The sequence below is a fragment of the Eubalaena glacialis genome, chromosome 15, assembly GCF_028564815.1.
Source record: "Eubalaena glacialis isolate mEubGla1 chromosome 15, mEubGla1.1.hap2.+ XY, whole genome shotgun sequence".
Lineage (NCBI taxonomy): Eukaryota > Metazoa > Chordata > Mammalia > Artiodactyla > Balaenidae > Eubalaena > Eubalaena glacialis.
In genome coordinates, this window is record NC_083730.1 from 93,965,976 (window position 1) to 93,981,325 (window position 15,350).

Here is a 15,350-nt window from a genome sequence, read left to right on the forward strand (position 1 = left end):
CATTTCAATACAAAACTTGCACCCGGCCTCCCATCCCCTGGGCTTGGAGCTCTGTAGGTGCTTAGTCCCCAGACCTCCCCACGTGCTCGGGACCGAGCCACCAGCTCAGGGAGAAAGAAGCCCCCAGGAATCGCGGGCTCCCACGGCAGGGCTGCAGGGGGAGCCCGACTGCCTCCTCTGCTCACGCAGACAGGTCGCCAGTCCAGGCTCAGCGTGCGGGCGGTCGCCGTCCAGGCCGCCATGGCTGGGCCGCCCCGCGGGGCTCCAGCCTCTGGGAGTAGTGACCCCGCGGGGCTGCGGGTCCTACTACTGCCGTGGTCAGGGCTGGAGGTCCTGGATGGAAAGGCTGGGACCGCAGTCGGTTCTGGGAGTTGTAGTCCGAGCGTGTAGGGCTAGGCCTCAGGCTGAGGCCGCGGTGGACCCTGGGTAGTGTAGTTGTCTGAGACCCCCGTTCTCCCTGTCACGGGCGCGGGGCGTCCTGGGAGTTGTAGGGGGGTGGGACGGGCACTCTGCCCGCGACGCGCCGAGGCCGCGGTGGGTCCTGGGAAGGAGCTGTCTGAGGTCCGCGGCCTGGTCGCGGTCGGTCTCTGAGGCTCCGGAAGGCGCAGTTTGCGGGACGCTGGCGCGGGGTCCCCGTCGCAGAGCCGAGAGCGTTGCTTGCGCGGGCCGAGGTAGGGGAAGGGCCCGCCCTGCCCGAGCCTGTCTCCGCCGGGGCCCGGGGGGCCGGGGGCGGTGGCCCTGCCCCGAGCTCGGGAAGCTTTGGTTGCCCGGCCAGCAGCGCGGAGGAGACGCCCCAGCTGCGGCTCCGTTAAAGGCGGCGGCACTGGGGGCGCGGGTCGCGCCCAGGCTCGGAGCCCCCGCCGCGGCGGGGAGGGAGCTGTCGCGGGCGTCCCTGACCCTCGTGACGAGGGCGGTGGATGCGGAGCCCGGGCGCCGGCCCGCGCGTCAGCTCGTCGCTCTCCCCGCCAGCTCCGCCTTCCACGCTCGGTTCTCCGCGGGCCCTGCCGTGAGCCATGTCTCAGGTGAGCTGCTGTTTCCTTTCTTCCTCAGCGCGGCTGTGTTTTCCGGACTGGGGACACAGGCTTTCCTCCCCCTGCCGGCTTTCTGGCGCCTAAGAGAACGTGGGAGGGCTGGCGGGGCGGGCGCTGACCGGGCGGCCGGGTCTTAGAGCGGGCTGTCCTGCGCCTCCTTTCCCCGGAATTGGAACGAGGAGGGCTTCACTCTCTGCCTCTCGTCCCCGCTGCCGTTCATTCGCTGACTCATGCTTCCGTTGGGCGTCTGCTTCCACGCCTGCATCAGTGGTCTCAGTGCGTGATCCTGGATCAGCTCTGTTGGCATCATCTGGTAACTTGCTGGACTTGGGTATTCGCGAGCCCCACCCCAGCCTTGTGAACCCGAACCTGTGCGTGTGCGGGTTGGCAGTCTGCATGTTAACAGTCCCTCCACGTGATTCTCCTGCACGGCGCTTCCTACGTCCTGGGGATCAGCGGGGAGCAAAACAAAATCTCCGAACTCACGGAGCTCATCTTTCAGGCAAGACGTGAAGTTTCTCTAGCAAGGAACACTGATTATTGTTGTTTTGGTGGAGGCTAAATGCGTGGCTGGCAATTGTGCTTCACAGAGGTCGGGGATAAGAAGGCCAGCCCTTCCAAATTAGTCCGTCTGGTTTTAGTGTCACTTCTCTGTCCTACTTTGTGTCATACTTGTCTGCAAAGCCAGAGGCGCTCCAGCTTTTGCTGGAAGTCCAGTTACCTTCCGTTCTGTAGAGCCCACTGTTTACATTAGGAAACAGCTTTCTTTATTAGTCAATAATCTATAACAGATTATAGACACTTAAAAATTTTTTTTAAACTGTAAAATATAACTCTGTCATACCTCTGGGGCTGTTACTAGTTTGGGACTTTTAAAAATCCCTCTTCATGCCTAACAGCTATGTGGGTCACTCAAGTGCTGCAAAACCAGGCTGCAAAGCAGGGGCTTATTACTCCTCCTAACCCTGAGGGAAGAAGCTGCAGGTTCCATCCTGGGAGGCCCTTGTACTGTAGCCTTCATCGTCTTGTTCGGCGACATTGCTAAGTATCACAGCTATTTCTTCAGAAACGGGGTTAGCTGTGGTAAACTTGAGTGTGTGCCCCTTAATCGGGAGCTGCTGCTCTCTGCTACAGCCAGTTGTGCCTACGAAGAAATTCTTGCCAGATCATATTAAAATAGGTTGGTATTAAGGAAAATATACTTTCCCTATTAGACATAAAGGGATTGTCTTCATTATTCATAAAGTATGGTGAAATCTTAAGAATTTTTACAACCAAAGCCAGAAATCCATGTTGTTCACATGTATAGTCCTTTATCTTTCACAAAATTGTAAATTATCTCAGGACAAAGCATGTATATTTTTTCGTCTTTTCTCCAATTATATAATAAAACAAAACAGCTAGTCTCTTACTTATACTCTTAATAATTATTCAGAATCCTGAAAACTGTCATTGCGCTACTGGTATACGCTGTCCACCCTCCACAGTGGGACTCATTTCACTCCTTGATCAGGGCCTTTGGGAGCATGGGTGCTGGTTGTGCAGATGTCTGTGTGTCATTTCAGGGGTCAGTGACATTCAGAGATGTGGCCGTAGACTTCTCCCGGGAGGAGTGGGAATGGCTCCAGCCTGCTCAAAGAGATTTGTACAGACATGTAATGTTGGAGAACTATGGCCACCTGGTCTCACTGGGTAGGTATTTCTTCTCATCTCCCCTCAGTCAGAATTTGACCTTTAGGATGGCTGTTGCGAATCTTGATTACCTGGCTGAACATTCCCAAGGGAGGTAAGTTGTTTTTTTTTCTTATTAGCTTTTCTTTTTTTTGGCTGCACTGCATGGCATGGGAACTTCCCTGACCAGGGGATCGAACCTGAGCCCCCTGCAGTGGAAGTGCAGAGGCTTAACCACTGGACAGCCAGGGAAGTCCTTTATTAGCTTTTAAGAGGGGGATTAGAACTTCACCTCATCTTTAGAAATCTTTCATACTTACATCTGGCATTTCTAATAATGGCCCCTCTTTCGTAAGGATTCAGGGACTAATTGTGAATTTATTTCATTTCCGCAAGCAGGTCTTAACATTTCTAAGCCAGATGTGGTTTCCTTACTGGAGCAAGGGAAAGAGCCCTGGCTGGGGAAAGATGCGAGCAGAGGTCTGTTTTCAGGTGAGTGAGTTAGAAGCTGGTGGGGAAGTTTTTTAAAACAACAACCCACCCAGTCAATGAGAAAGCAGTACTTTGTTATATGCTGGATGGAAAGTTTTCCTTTAAAGGTACCAGAGATACAGGGACTGTGAAGTCTTGCCCACAGCAAGGGGACCACTCACACCCACTTACCTGTCTGCGTTCAGTTCTCATCCTTTCCTCACTTTCTTACAGATAGCTGTGTCCCTTCTTTTCATTATTAGCTCTGTCTGGGCTCTGAATTTTATTTCTCTTTGGTTTCTCTTCCCTTTCTTTTTAAAAATTGACATATATATTTCCATTGTCCAAGTTAAAAGGTATATATATTTTTCTTTATACTGCTGTTCTAACCTTCTTGAAAGAGTGATTCATTACACTTTGGTTAATTGATGGGCTTATTCCTTCAGTCATATGTTATTTTAACAATTTTTTAAAAAGGTTTATTTATTTATTTATTTATTTATTTATTTATTTATTTTTGGCTGTGTCGGGTCTTAGTTTCGGCACGCGGGATCTTCGTTGAGGCATGTGAGATCTTTCATTGCAGCGCATGGGATCTTCATTGTGGTGCGCGGGTTCCAGAGCGCGTGGGCTCCGTAGTTTGCGGCAGGTGGGCTCTAGTTGAGGCGCGTGAGCTCAGTAGCTGTGGCACGCAGGCTTAGTTGCCCCGCGGCATGTGGGATCTTGGTTCCCTGACCAGGGATTGAACCTCACGTCCCCTGCATTGTAAGGCGGATTCTTTACCACTGGATCACCAGGGAAGTCCCTATTTTAATGATATTTATTGAAGTTTTAATCTTGTTAAGACTTTCTCTTAGGTGGTATGCCTCAGAGAGTAGAAGGCATGGCATAGTGAGATAAATTGGGTCTGTAAATAACTTTGTTAGAGGTCCTCAAGTTGGCAGTTCAACGATGAGAAGAAAGGAATTTCCAGTTGGTGTTATAGACCTGGGTAATTTGGATAGGGATAGTAGTAACAGAAATATAAAAGACAGGAAAAGGGTCAGTTTTAAAGAAAACGTGGTGAATTAGTTTGAGATATGCATGGTGTGAGTAGAGGATGGTATTTCCAAGTGAAGAGGTGCAACAAACTATTGGAATATATCTTAGAAAAAAATTCAAGATAGGGATGTAGATGTGGGAATCTTATATTAAGAAAGAAAAACAGAAGCAATGAGGTTGATTGAGAAGGGCTCTGAAAGCCTTCTTCACCTTAGGTTGAAATAAAATTGCTGGTGAAGCTCTTTAAAAATAAATATGGCCATGCACCGCCCTTGAAGATTCTGACATAGAAGATCTTTGGAGCCTAAATTATATGTGTTTATGACAATTTCCATAAGTTCTATAGTTGATTCTGAAGCAAACCTCTAATGGAAGTATACTGGACTTTAGGGAGTGGTCCTCTTGAGATAACAGGGAGATACTTAAGTTTATGGAGAAGCAGCTAATGGAAGGACTAGTGAGGGAACAGAGGATGCCTTGAAAACCAAGCTCTGGCTGTGAGACCGAGACCTTCAGGAGGAAGGACGTGGAAAGAGCCCTGTGTGAGCTGAAGTCACGAGGTGGGACAAGTGCCCAGAGACTTCCTCGTGAAAGGATGAGTTGAAGAAAAATGTTCTTTTCTAAATGTTTTGAAAGTAATAAAACCCATGGAACTATGTTCAAGGGAAGTGAGGTAAAGGGGAAACATGGAAAAATTGCCTCTAATTCCACTACTTTAATATAGCTCTTAGAATTTTTGTGTGTTTCTTCTAGTACCTTTTTTGAAAAGGGAAATAGCTCACAGACAATGCATAAAACATAAACGTGCAGCTTAAATGATTATAAGACGCCCATGTAACCACCACTCAGGTCAGTAAACACAGCACTGCCAGGTCCCTAAGAGCTCTTTGGGTGCTCGTCCCAGTCACCCCCCCCCCCACCTCACCCCCTGCAAAGGTAATCTTCTTTAATGGTAGTAACTTCCTTGGTTTTCTTTAGAGCTTTATCAACTGTTGGTGTCTCTAATCACTAGTTTAGGTTTGTACGTTTGTGAACTTTATATAGAGGGGGTCATAATGTATATATTATATTGTAATTTGCTTCTCTCAAAATTATTTTTAATATTCATGCATTTTGCATACTCGTCTAATAGTTTGTATCCATTCTGTTATTGATGGCTTCTTGGGTTGTTTGCAGTTTAGGGCTATTGCAAGCAATGTTGCTCTTGTCCTTGGGTCCTGGTACCTCCTGGCACAGGGTTCCTGTGGTTTATATCTAGGACTGGAATTGCTGAGTCAGAGGATAATGTATCTCTTTCACACATTAGATGATGCCAAAATGTTTTCCAAAGTGCTTTTACTGACTTACACTCCCACAGACACAGTAAGTGGGTTCCTCTTGCTCCCCATGTTTACCAGATGCCCTGTACTGCCAGGCATCATACTCTTCACCCATCAGGAGAGTGTGCAGTGGTAGCTTATTCTGGTTTAAACGTGCATTTCTCCAATTACTAATGAGGTTGGCCACCTTTTCATATGTTTATTGAGTATTTAGATACCCTCATTTATGAAGTGCTTCTTGAAGGTTTTTGTTCATTTATCTATTGGATTCTCTGTCTTTTTCTTGTTTTGCAGGAGTTGTATATTTTGGATACAAATCATTGTAATTATATTCACTACAAATGTCTCCTCTTACATGTGGCTTACTTTTCCCCTTTAAAACCTTTTAATGAACAGAGATTCTTAATTCTAGTATAGTCAGATTTGTCAGTCTTTTCCTTTATGATTAGTATTCCTTTTTTGCGGCTGCACTGTGCGGCATGCGGTATCTTGGTTCCCTGATCAGGGATCAAACCCTTGCCCGCTCCAGTGGAAGTGCGGAGTCTTAACCACTGGACTGCCAGGGAAGTCCCAGTATTTTTTTTTTTTTTTTTTTTTGATGTGTTTAAGAAATCTTGCCCTACCATGAGGTCATGATGACATTTTCCTAGATTTTCTTTTTAAAAAGTCACTTTGCGGGCTTCCCTGGTGGCGCAGTGGTTGAGAGTCTGCCTGCCAATGCAGGGAACACGGGTTCGAGCCCTGGTCTGGGAAGATCCCACATGCCACGGAGCAACTAGGCCCGTGAGCCACAATTACTGAGCCTGCGCGTCTGGAGCTTGTGCTCCGCAACAAGAGAGGCCGCGATAGTGAGAGGCCGGCGCACCGCGATGAAGAGTGGCCCCCACTTGCTGTAACTAGAGAAAGCCCTCGCACAGAAACGAAGACCCAACACAGCCATAAATAAATAAATGGATCATCACATTTAAAAAAAAAAAAAAAAGTCACTTTGCACTCACATTTAGATCCATGGTCCACTTTGGATTTATTTTTGTATGTCATGTGACTTAGTGGTCAATTTTGGTCTCTTCTGCATGGACATCCAGTTCTCGAGGCACCACTTATTGACATGTCTGTCCTTTCCTTCACTGGTTTGTCATAAGTTAAGTGTCAGTTTTTGCGTATGTTTCTGGGTTCTCTATTTTTTGTTTTTCTATTTTTCTATCTTTGCATAAATCTATACAGTCTTAGTTATGGGTTTAATAGTGGATAACATTTTACTGTATTTGCCTCACCTCATCCCTTTTTTTGCTGAATAATGTAATTTACAGATATCTTGATATTTCACTACACAGTACTTCACTATCATGTATAAAGTATAGGAATATTTTCTACATCATTGACATATTTTCACATCAAAGTTTCACTTAATTTCATTTTAATGCACTGTCCATGTATAAATACTCCGTAAATGTGTTTTATAATTGGATTGTCTTTTCCCTGTGGGATGATGAAATTCCTGTTTCTCTGTATGTCCTATGGCTTTGACTTGTAACTTTTTTCTTTATTTTAAATATTAAGACTTTGGGTCTTATTTAAATCCTGTTGAGATGTTAACTTTATTTAAGCAGGCTGTCGATATGCGTAAGTTGAAGCCACAGTTCTAACCTGTCTTCTATGCATATGGTTCCAATGACAGTCCAGTTTTCAAAGCCTTCTCAGGTCTCTTATTTGTCCCCATATGCACCTCCTAGTGGTGTTAGGAACTGGGTTCCCCTTAGGCAGCGAGTTCCCCTTTGTTTCAGTTCTCACAGCTTTAGGTGTGCTATTTAGGGTCAGATCTATGCATGCACAGCTCAGGGAGGAGCCCAGGATTTCATACACAACTTTATGGGATCACCTTCTTGCGCTCCCTTTTTCACCATCTCCCCTTTCCTTTTTGGCTCCCTGGACCCCCACTTTCAGGTCTTCTGGATAGAAAGGCAGGCCTGTAGGTTCCCCTCTGCACTTCCTGCAAGTTTGTCTGCCTCTGCAGCCATGCAGCGAGGGGATGGAGAGAAAAAGAAAAAAAGGGGGATATTACCCCTCTGCTCTTGGGACCATAGATCTTTCTGCTGAGGGAGGAAGGTTACCCTGCCTTAGAGGTTTAATTGCCTGTATGGCCACAGCTGCTGCAACATGCTTTGGGTTTGGGCAGAAGAGAATGGGAAATGAACAAACAATACGATTTCTCTGACCAGTATGGACTCCCCTTTCCCATTCCTAAGACCAGAAATAGAGGCTTCTCATGGAGCTCTTTCTCCTCACACCTGCTGCCCAGTTCTTGCTTTCAGGCTGCATTTGAGTTTAGGCCTGGAGAGACTGGAGCGGGGGAAAAAAACCAAGAAACTCACCACCAGTTCAGTGTTACTTTGTGTTCTGGCTTCCTTCCTCAAGCAGCTTGCTACTGTTTACTTTTTTTTTAAATAGATTTTTTAAATTTTAAAATTTTATTTATTTATTTATTTATGGCTGCATTGGGTCTTCACTGCTGCGCGCAGGCTTTCTCTAGTTGTGGCGAGCAGGGGCTACTCTTCGATGTGGTGCGCGGGCTTCTCATTGCAGTGGCTTCTCTTGTTACAGAGCACGGGCTCTAGGCACGCAGGCTCAGTAGTTGTGGCACACGGGCCCTAGAGTGCGCTGGCTTCAGTAGTTGCAGTGCGCGGGCTCAGTAGTTGTGGCTCATGGGCTTAGTTGCTCCACGGCATGTGGGATCTTCCTGGACCAGGGCTCGAACCCATGTCCCCTGCATTGGCAGGCGGATTCTTAACCACTGCGCCACCAGGGAAGTTCCCCATTTACTTTTTAGAGTTCTCAGCTAGCTGCTTTATGCATTCTGTTCATGGTTTTCACTTGTATTCAGTGGGAGAGCCAGGTTGGAGTGTACTTACTCCATCTTTACAGGACTGGAGCCATTCATATTTTATAACAAACAAAACCCAAAGTTACAGCATGTATAAAGATCATACTAATAAAACGAGAGTATGAGGTTCAGTCTAGATTGAGCAAAAGTATAAAGTGTAAGGAGGAAAATGGTGGGAATTAAGGATGGTTAGGGAAAGCACTGGTCAGATCATGCAGGTGTTTTATAGGTCATATTAACGAACTTAGAGTTCATCCGTAGGCTAATCAGGAGTCATCCAAAGACTTTAGGCAGGCAGGCGAGCATTTTAGGAAGGTCATTCTAGCTGCAGTTTGGAAAACAGATTTATTGGAAGCAAGACTAGGAAACAGCACAGCCATTTAAGAGTTGTTGCCATAACCTAGGCTAGATGTAATCATCACCTGAACCATGGAGGTGTCCAGGGAATGGAAGAAGGTATACAGATGGTAACAAAGTAAGCAAGTGGACTCAGAAAGACGTGGTGATTGACTAGATAAAAGACATTAAAGAAGATTGAGGAATTGTGGTTGACACCACTCTTTTTGCTGGTATAATTATCTCCTTAAAAAAAAAAAAAAGGGAAGGATGAGCAAGTTTGAAGGGGAGGGAAAGATTATATCAATTTGTGACTTACTGAGTTTTGGGTCTCTGGGATAGTCGAGTATATAAATTCAGTAGGCAATTGAGTATCATATTCTGGTGCTTAAGAGAGATATCACAGTGCTTCTCAAAGTTTAGTCCTTTGGATCGTTTTAAAATACATATTCCCAGGCCCCACTCCAGAAATTCTAAGTCATTAGGTTTGGGGTGGAACTCAAGAATTTACATTTTAACAAGCTCCCAGGTGATGCTGATGCTGAGCTAAAGTAGGAGTTAGGAGTTATCTGCACAGCTTCTTAAGATTTTGAAATTTTTTTTGTAAAATCCCTGTACATCTGTTGTTGAATTTATTCTTAAGCAACTTTCTTTAGTTTCTTTTCTAAGAAGTTATATTGCTTTTCTATAGGAATGCTAGTGAATTTGTATATTTATATCTCTGTCTTTACTGTAGCAATGAAAATACTCTAAACCTTCTCTGCAAATACTGTAATGATTTTTTTAAATTAATAAACTTTATTTTCTTTCAAGCAGTTTTGGGTTCACAGCAAAATTAAGTGGAAAGTACAGAGAGTTCCTATATATCCCCCTGCCCACCTCCACCCCTGCCCAGTCTTCCCCACTGTCAACATCCCACACCACAGTGGTACATTTTTTTTTTTTTTTTTTAATTTTATTTATTTATTTATTTATTTATTTATTTTATGGCTGTGTTGGGTCTTCGTTTCTGTGCTAGGGCTTTCTCTAGTTGCGGCAAGCGGGGGCCACTCCTCATCGCGGTGCGCGGGCCTCTCACTATCGCGGCCTCTCTTGTTGCGGGGCACAGGCTCCAGACGCGCAGGCTCAGTAGTTGTGGCTCACGGGCCCAGTCGCTCCACGGCATGTGGGATCCTCCCAGACCGGGGCTAGAACCCGTGTCCCCTGCATTGGCAGGCAGATTCTCAACCACTGCGCCACCAGGGAAGCCCCACAGTGGTACATTTTTCACAATTGATGAACCTACCTTGACACATCATTATCACCCAAAGTCCAGAGTTGACCTTAAGTTTCATTCTTAGTGTCGTACATTCTATGGGTTTTGACAAATGTGCAATGACATGTATCCATATGTTAGTATGATACAGGATAGTTTTACTGCCCTAAAAGTTCTCTGTGCTCTGCCTATTCATCCCCCTCTCCCCACTAACCCCTGGTAACCACTGATCTTTTTACTGTTTCCATAGTTTTTCCTTTTCCAGAATGTCATATAGTTGAATTCATAGGGTATTTACCTTTTTCACATTGGCTTCTTTCACTTCATATTATGCATTTGAGGCTCATTCCTTTATATCTTTTCATGGCTTGATAATTCATTTTTTTTTTTAGTGCTGAGTAATAGCCCATGGTCTGGATGTACCACAGTTTACTTTTCCATTCTCCTACTGAAGGACATCTTGTTGCTTCTAAGTTTTGGCAGTTATGAATAAAGCTGCTATAAACTTCCATGTTCAGGTTTTTGTGTGGATGTAAGTTTTAATTCACTTGGGTAAATATCAAGGAATGTGATTGCTGAATTGTATGGTAAGAGGATGTTCAGTTTTATAAGAAACTGACACACTGTTTTCCAAAGTGGCTGCACTATTCTGCGTCCCCACCAGCAATGATGAGAGCTCCTGCTGCTCCACATCCTCACCAGCATGTGTTGTTGTCAGTGAACTGGATTTTGGCCATTTTGATAGGTGTGAAGTGGTGTCTCATTTTAATTTACAGTTCCCTAATGACATGATGTTGAAGGTCTTTTCATATTCTTACTTGGATCTGTATATCTTCTTTGGTGAGGTGTCTGTTCATGTCTTTTGCCTGTTTTTAAGTTGAATTGTTCATTTTCTTATTGTTGTTTTAAGAGTTCTTTGTATATTTTGGGTAATAACTCTTGTCAGATGTGTCTTTTGCAAATATTTTCTCTCAGTCTTCTCATCCTGTCTTCTCATTCTCTTGACATTGGCTTTTTTTTAAAAAAATTAATTAATTAATTAATTTTATTTATTTTTGGCTATGTTGGGTCTTTGTTGCTGCGTGCGGGCTTTCTCTAGTTGTGGCGAGCAGGGGCTACTCTTCGTTGCAGTGTGTGGGCCTCTCGCCGCGGCAGCCTCTCCTGTTGCGGAGCACGGGCTCCAGGCACTCAGGCTTCAGTAGTTGTGGCACACGGGCTTAGTTGCTCCATGGCATGTGGGATCTTCCCTGACCAGGGCTTGAACCCGTGTGCCCTGCATTGGCAGGTGGATTCTCAACTACTGTGCCACCAGGGAGGCCCTTGACATTGGCTTTTGCAGAGCAGAGATTTTTAATTTTAATGAAGTCCAGCTTATCAATTATTTCTTTCATGGATTGTGCCTTTGGTGTTATACCCAAAAAGTCATCACTCCCTAACATCATCTAGGTTCTCTCCTTTGTTATCTTCTAGGAGTTTTATAGTTTTGTGTTTTACATTTTTGTCTGTGATCCATTTTGAGTTAATTTTTGTTAAGAGTGTAAATCTGTAACTAGATTCACTTTTACGCATGTGGATGTCTAGTTGTTCCAGTACCATTTGTTGAGAAGACTGTATTTGCTCCCTGGTGTTGTCCTTGCTCCTTTGTCAAAGATGAGTTGACTATAATTATGCAGGTCTGTTCTGAGCTCTGTACTCTGTTCCATTGATCTACTTGTCTAGTCTTTCACCAGTGCTGCACTGTCTTGATTACTGTAGTGCTACAGAAGTCTTGAAGTCAAGTGTCAGTCCTCTGACTGTTCTTCTCCTTCAGTGTTGTGTTAGGTATTCTAGGTCATTTTCTGTTTTGTATAAACTTTAGAATCGGTTTGTTGAGATCTGTGAAATAACTTGCTGGAATTTTGATTGGGATTTTGTTGAATCTATATACCAAGTTGGAAATAATTTTAAACTTCCAGAAAAGTTGTAAGAATAGTGCAAAAATACCCATATGCCCTTTACTCACATTCACCCATGGCTAATATTTTGCCCTGTTTTGTCATTTGGTATATGACTTGTTTTCCTGAAACATTTGGGAATAAATTGTATATACATCATAGCCTTTAACTCCACATATTTCCTAAGAATAAAGATATGTGAGAATATATGTTTTTTAAATCTTTGTATTATTATAAAACTCTGTTCTCCCAAAATGATAAAATCCCTTACTAAAATTTAGCCTGGAGAAAATCCTGTGTTTGTCTGTCAAAAGCATCTGATGGAAAGACACTGTTATCCCTAAATTGAGCTTCACATGTCCGTTTAGAAGGTAGAGGTAGAGTGAGGATGCTAGAAGATATTCAGAGAAACCTTTTTATTCATTCATTCAGAATAAGTTACTGTAAGATGTTCCAAAGGCACTAAGTGAACACAATCTCATTTCTTTGTGGGACCTGAGGAACGCTTGTAGTCTATTAGGAGCACTATGAAATTGTCATTTTCAAGTCATTCTGGCAGCAAATAAAGTTTAAATGGAGGTGAGGAAGATTAACCACCTATCCTTTACAATTACTTATCTTTCTGATAGTTCTGTTTTTCCCTCACCTTCAGTTACTTAATTTTAATCTCCTTATTCACCTACAGCTCTCCTCTGTTTGATGTCTTCTGAATTTCTGGATCTACTGCTCAGATTTCAGAGTCATATATGATAACTGTAAAAGCAATGCAATGCTAAGATTTTTGTTTTCAATGTAATTCTCATTAAAAAATGTAGGAGTGGCTTTTATTTTACTCAACACAGAAAATAAGAAACATTTGCTTTGTTTTTTCAGCTTCAGAGTCAAATGGTGAGATCAAAGAGTTTTCTCCAAAAAATGTCATATACGAAGATGATTCATCCGAGTATTTGATAATGGAAAGATTTCTAAGCCAAGGCCTTGAGTATTCCAGTTTTAAAGAAGGCTGGAAATGTGAGGGTGATACTGAGATGCTGCAGGGAAATCAGGGATATATCAGGCAAGTGACAGTTTCCCATCAAGAAGCCCTGTCTCAACATACGAATGTTAGTACTGTGGAGAGACCCTATGGATGCCATGAATGTGGAAAAACTTTCAGTCGGCGCTTTTCCCTTGTGTTACATCAGAGAACTCATACTGGAGAGAAACCATATGTATGTAAGGAATGTGGGAAAACCTTTAGCCAGATCTCGAACCTTGTAAAACATCAGATGATACATACGGGAAAGAAACCCCATGAGTGTAAAGACTGTAATAAAACATTCAGTTACCTTTCATTCCTCATTGAACATCAGAGAACACATACTGGGGAGAAACCCTATGAATGTACCGAATGTGGAAAGGCCTTTAGCCGTGCCTCAAACCTCACTCGACATCAGAGAATTCACATAGGAAAGAAACAGTATGTATGTAGGAGATGTGGGAAGGCCTTTAGCAGTGGCTCTGAACTCATTCGCCATCAGATTACACATACTGGAGAGAAACCTTATGAATGCGTTGAGTGTGGGAAGGCATTTCGCCGTTCTTCACACCTTACCCGGCATCAGAGTGTCCATACCTCCAAAACCCCCTATGAATGTAACGAATGCAGTAAAGCCTTCCGTTGCCACTCATTCCTTATTAAACATCAGAGAATTCATGCTGGAGAAAAGCTCTATGAATGTGATGAATGTGGTAAAGTTTTCACGTGGCACGCATCCCTTGCACAACATATGAAAATTCATAGTGGAGAAAAGCCCTATGCATGTACTGAATGTGACAAAACCTTTAGTCGGAGCTTTTCCCTCATTCTACATCAGATAACTCATACTGGGGAGAAGCCCTATGTATGTAAGGTATGCAATAAATCCTTCAGCTGGAGCTCAAACCTTGCTAAACATCAGAGAACACACACTCTAGAGAACCCCTATGAATATGAAAATTCTTTTAACTACCACTCATTCCTTGCTGAACACCAGGGAATTCGCACTGTAGAGAAAACCTAAGAATGTATGGATTTAAAAAAAAAAAGCAGCTAATGCCTTACTTTGACTTCAGAGAACTCTTGGAAAGAAGCCTTATGTGAATGTGTTGATTGTGATGAAATGTGGTCTCTGCTCTATTCAGTATCCTGGAGAAAAACCCAAGGAATGTATAGGAAAGCCATTAACACCTGCTCATTCTTTTTGTAATACCAGAAGATGAAATCAAACAATACTGAGAAGACTCTTCACCTGGTAGGATTCCCTTAATCTACATTTGTAAATTCCTGCCAGGAAAGGATACATGTCCAATAAATGTGAGAAAACTTTTAGAGATTAGGTCTCATTCTGCATCTGTCAGCTCAGGACAGAACGCATGGGTAAGGGTGTACTTTTTCCTGGACACCAGAAAATTCATAATGAAGGAAAGTCATACAAACAGTGATTTGGGAATGCCTTCATGTACCATGCAATATTTATTAAATTTTTAAATACTCTTCTAAGGAGAAAAAGCAACCCTATAAATGAACTTAACGTAGGGTGACTTTCTGCAGTATTTCAAACCTACAGAATTATCCTGGGGAAAAACTACCATTGTAATGAGCGTGGCAAAAATCATAAGAGTTCTGAGAAGTTATACTGGAGAGAATCGGTGTGGGAGGATTTTTTTACAGGGGGATGTTTGTTTGGGTTTTGTTTTTTGTTGTTTTGTTTTGAAGCAAATTCAGAAAAGCTACGAATAAATCTTTTGATTCATAGTAAATTAATGTAGTACTGGCTGAATTTTTTTCCTACAGCATGTGTGATTCTGAATATGCAGCTATCACAATATTGACATCAACAATGAGGAGCATGCTCTTGTAAAAACATACAGACATTATTATAGAAACATCTTTAGATATATTATGGTTTTAATTTTGAGACAGAGTTTGGACTTAAGGTTATGCTAACTCATGTTTACCCTTGAATCTGACTAGATGTCTTAGTCTGAAATAAATGTAAATAAGGTACATCACAGGAAAATGTCAAGGTTGTTTTCCTCTTTTGTTCCATTTTCAGTAAGAACATTTCTTTTGTAAGCACATATTTGTCCAAATAAATCATTGTTTTCATCTCCACGTACACCTGCCCATCCTTTATTTTCCCATTGTAAAGGTTATCTTTAAAGCATCTGATTGCCTCCTTTCAAGAACTTCTCTTGCATTTAGTACATGAAATAATTTAGAACTTGAATGAGTGCCTCATTTAAGCATATTTTTTCACGCATATATAATTGTACTTTCACAAAGTGAGAGGCTGGCATATTTCTTTTCCATTCAATGTAACAACAAAACACACAGCTGTTGCCTAATATTTACTTTCCTAGAACCATTCAAAGCCTCAAACTGTCACA

The 15,350-nt window shown here is 43.1% G+C and overlaps 1 protein-coding gene across 3 annotated transcripts; it reads left to right on the plus strand.

The window, feature by feature from the left end:
• The first annotated feature begins 477 nt into the window (after positions 1-477).
• On the plus strand, positions 478-14,689 carry ZNF140 (zinc finger protein 140). Of its 3 annotated transcripts, XM_061169163.1 has the most exons (5): positions 478-671; positions 970-1,022; positions 2,597-2,723; positions 3,099-3,194; positions 12,813-14,689. In XM_061169163.1, the coding sequence occupies exons 2-5, from the start codon at positions 1,014-1,016 to the stop codon at positions 13,979-13,981; spliced, it is 1,401 nt and encodes a 466-aa protein (XP_061025146.1). In that variant the 5' UTR covers positions 478-671; positions 970-1,013; the 3' UTR covers positions 13,982-14,689. The 3 variants fall into 3 exon arrangements, with proteins under 3 accessions (XP_061025146.1, XP_061025144.1, XP_061025145.1); XM_061169161.1 differs by lacking the exons at positions 478-671; positions 970-1,022 and having other exon boundaries at positions 2,370-2,723; XM_061169162.1 differs by lacking the exons at positions 478-671; positions 970-1,022 and having other exon boundaries at positions 2,370-2,723; positions 3,102-3,194.
• Positions 14,690-15,350: the final 661 nt, after the last annotated feature.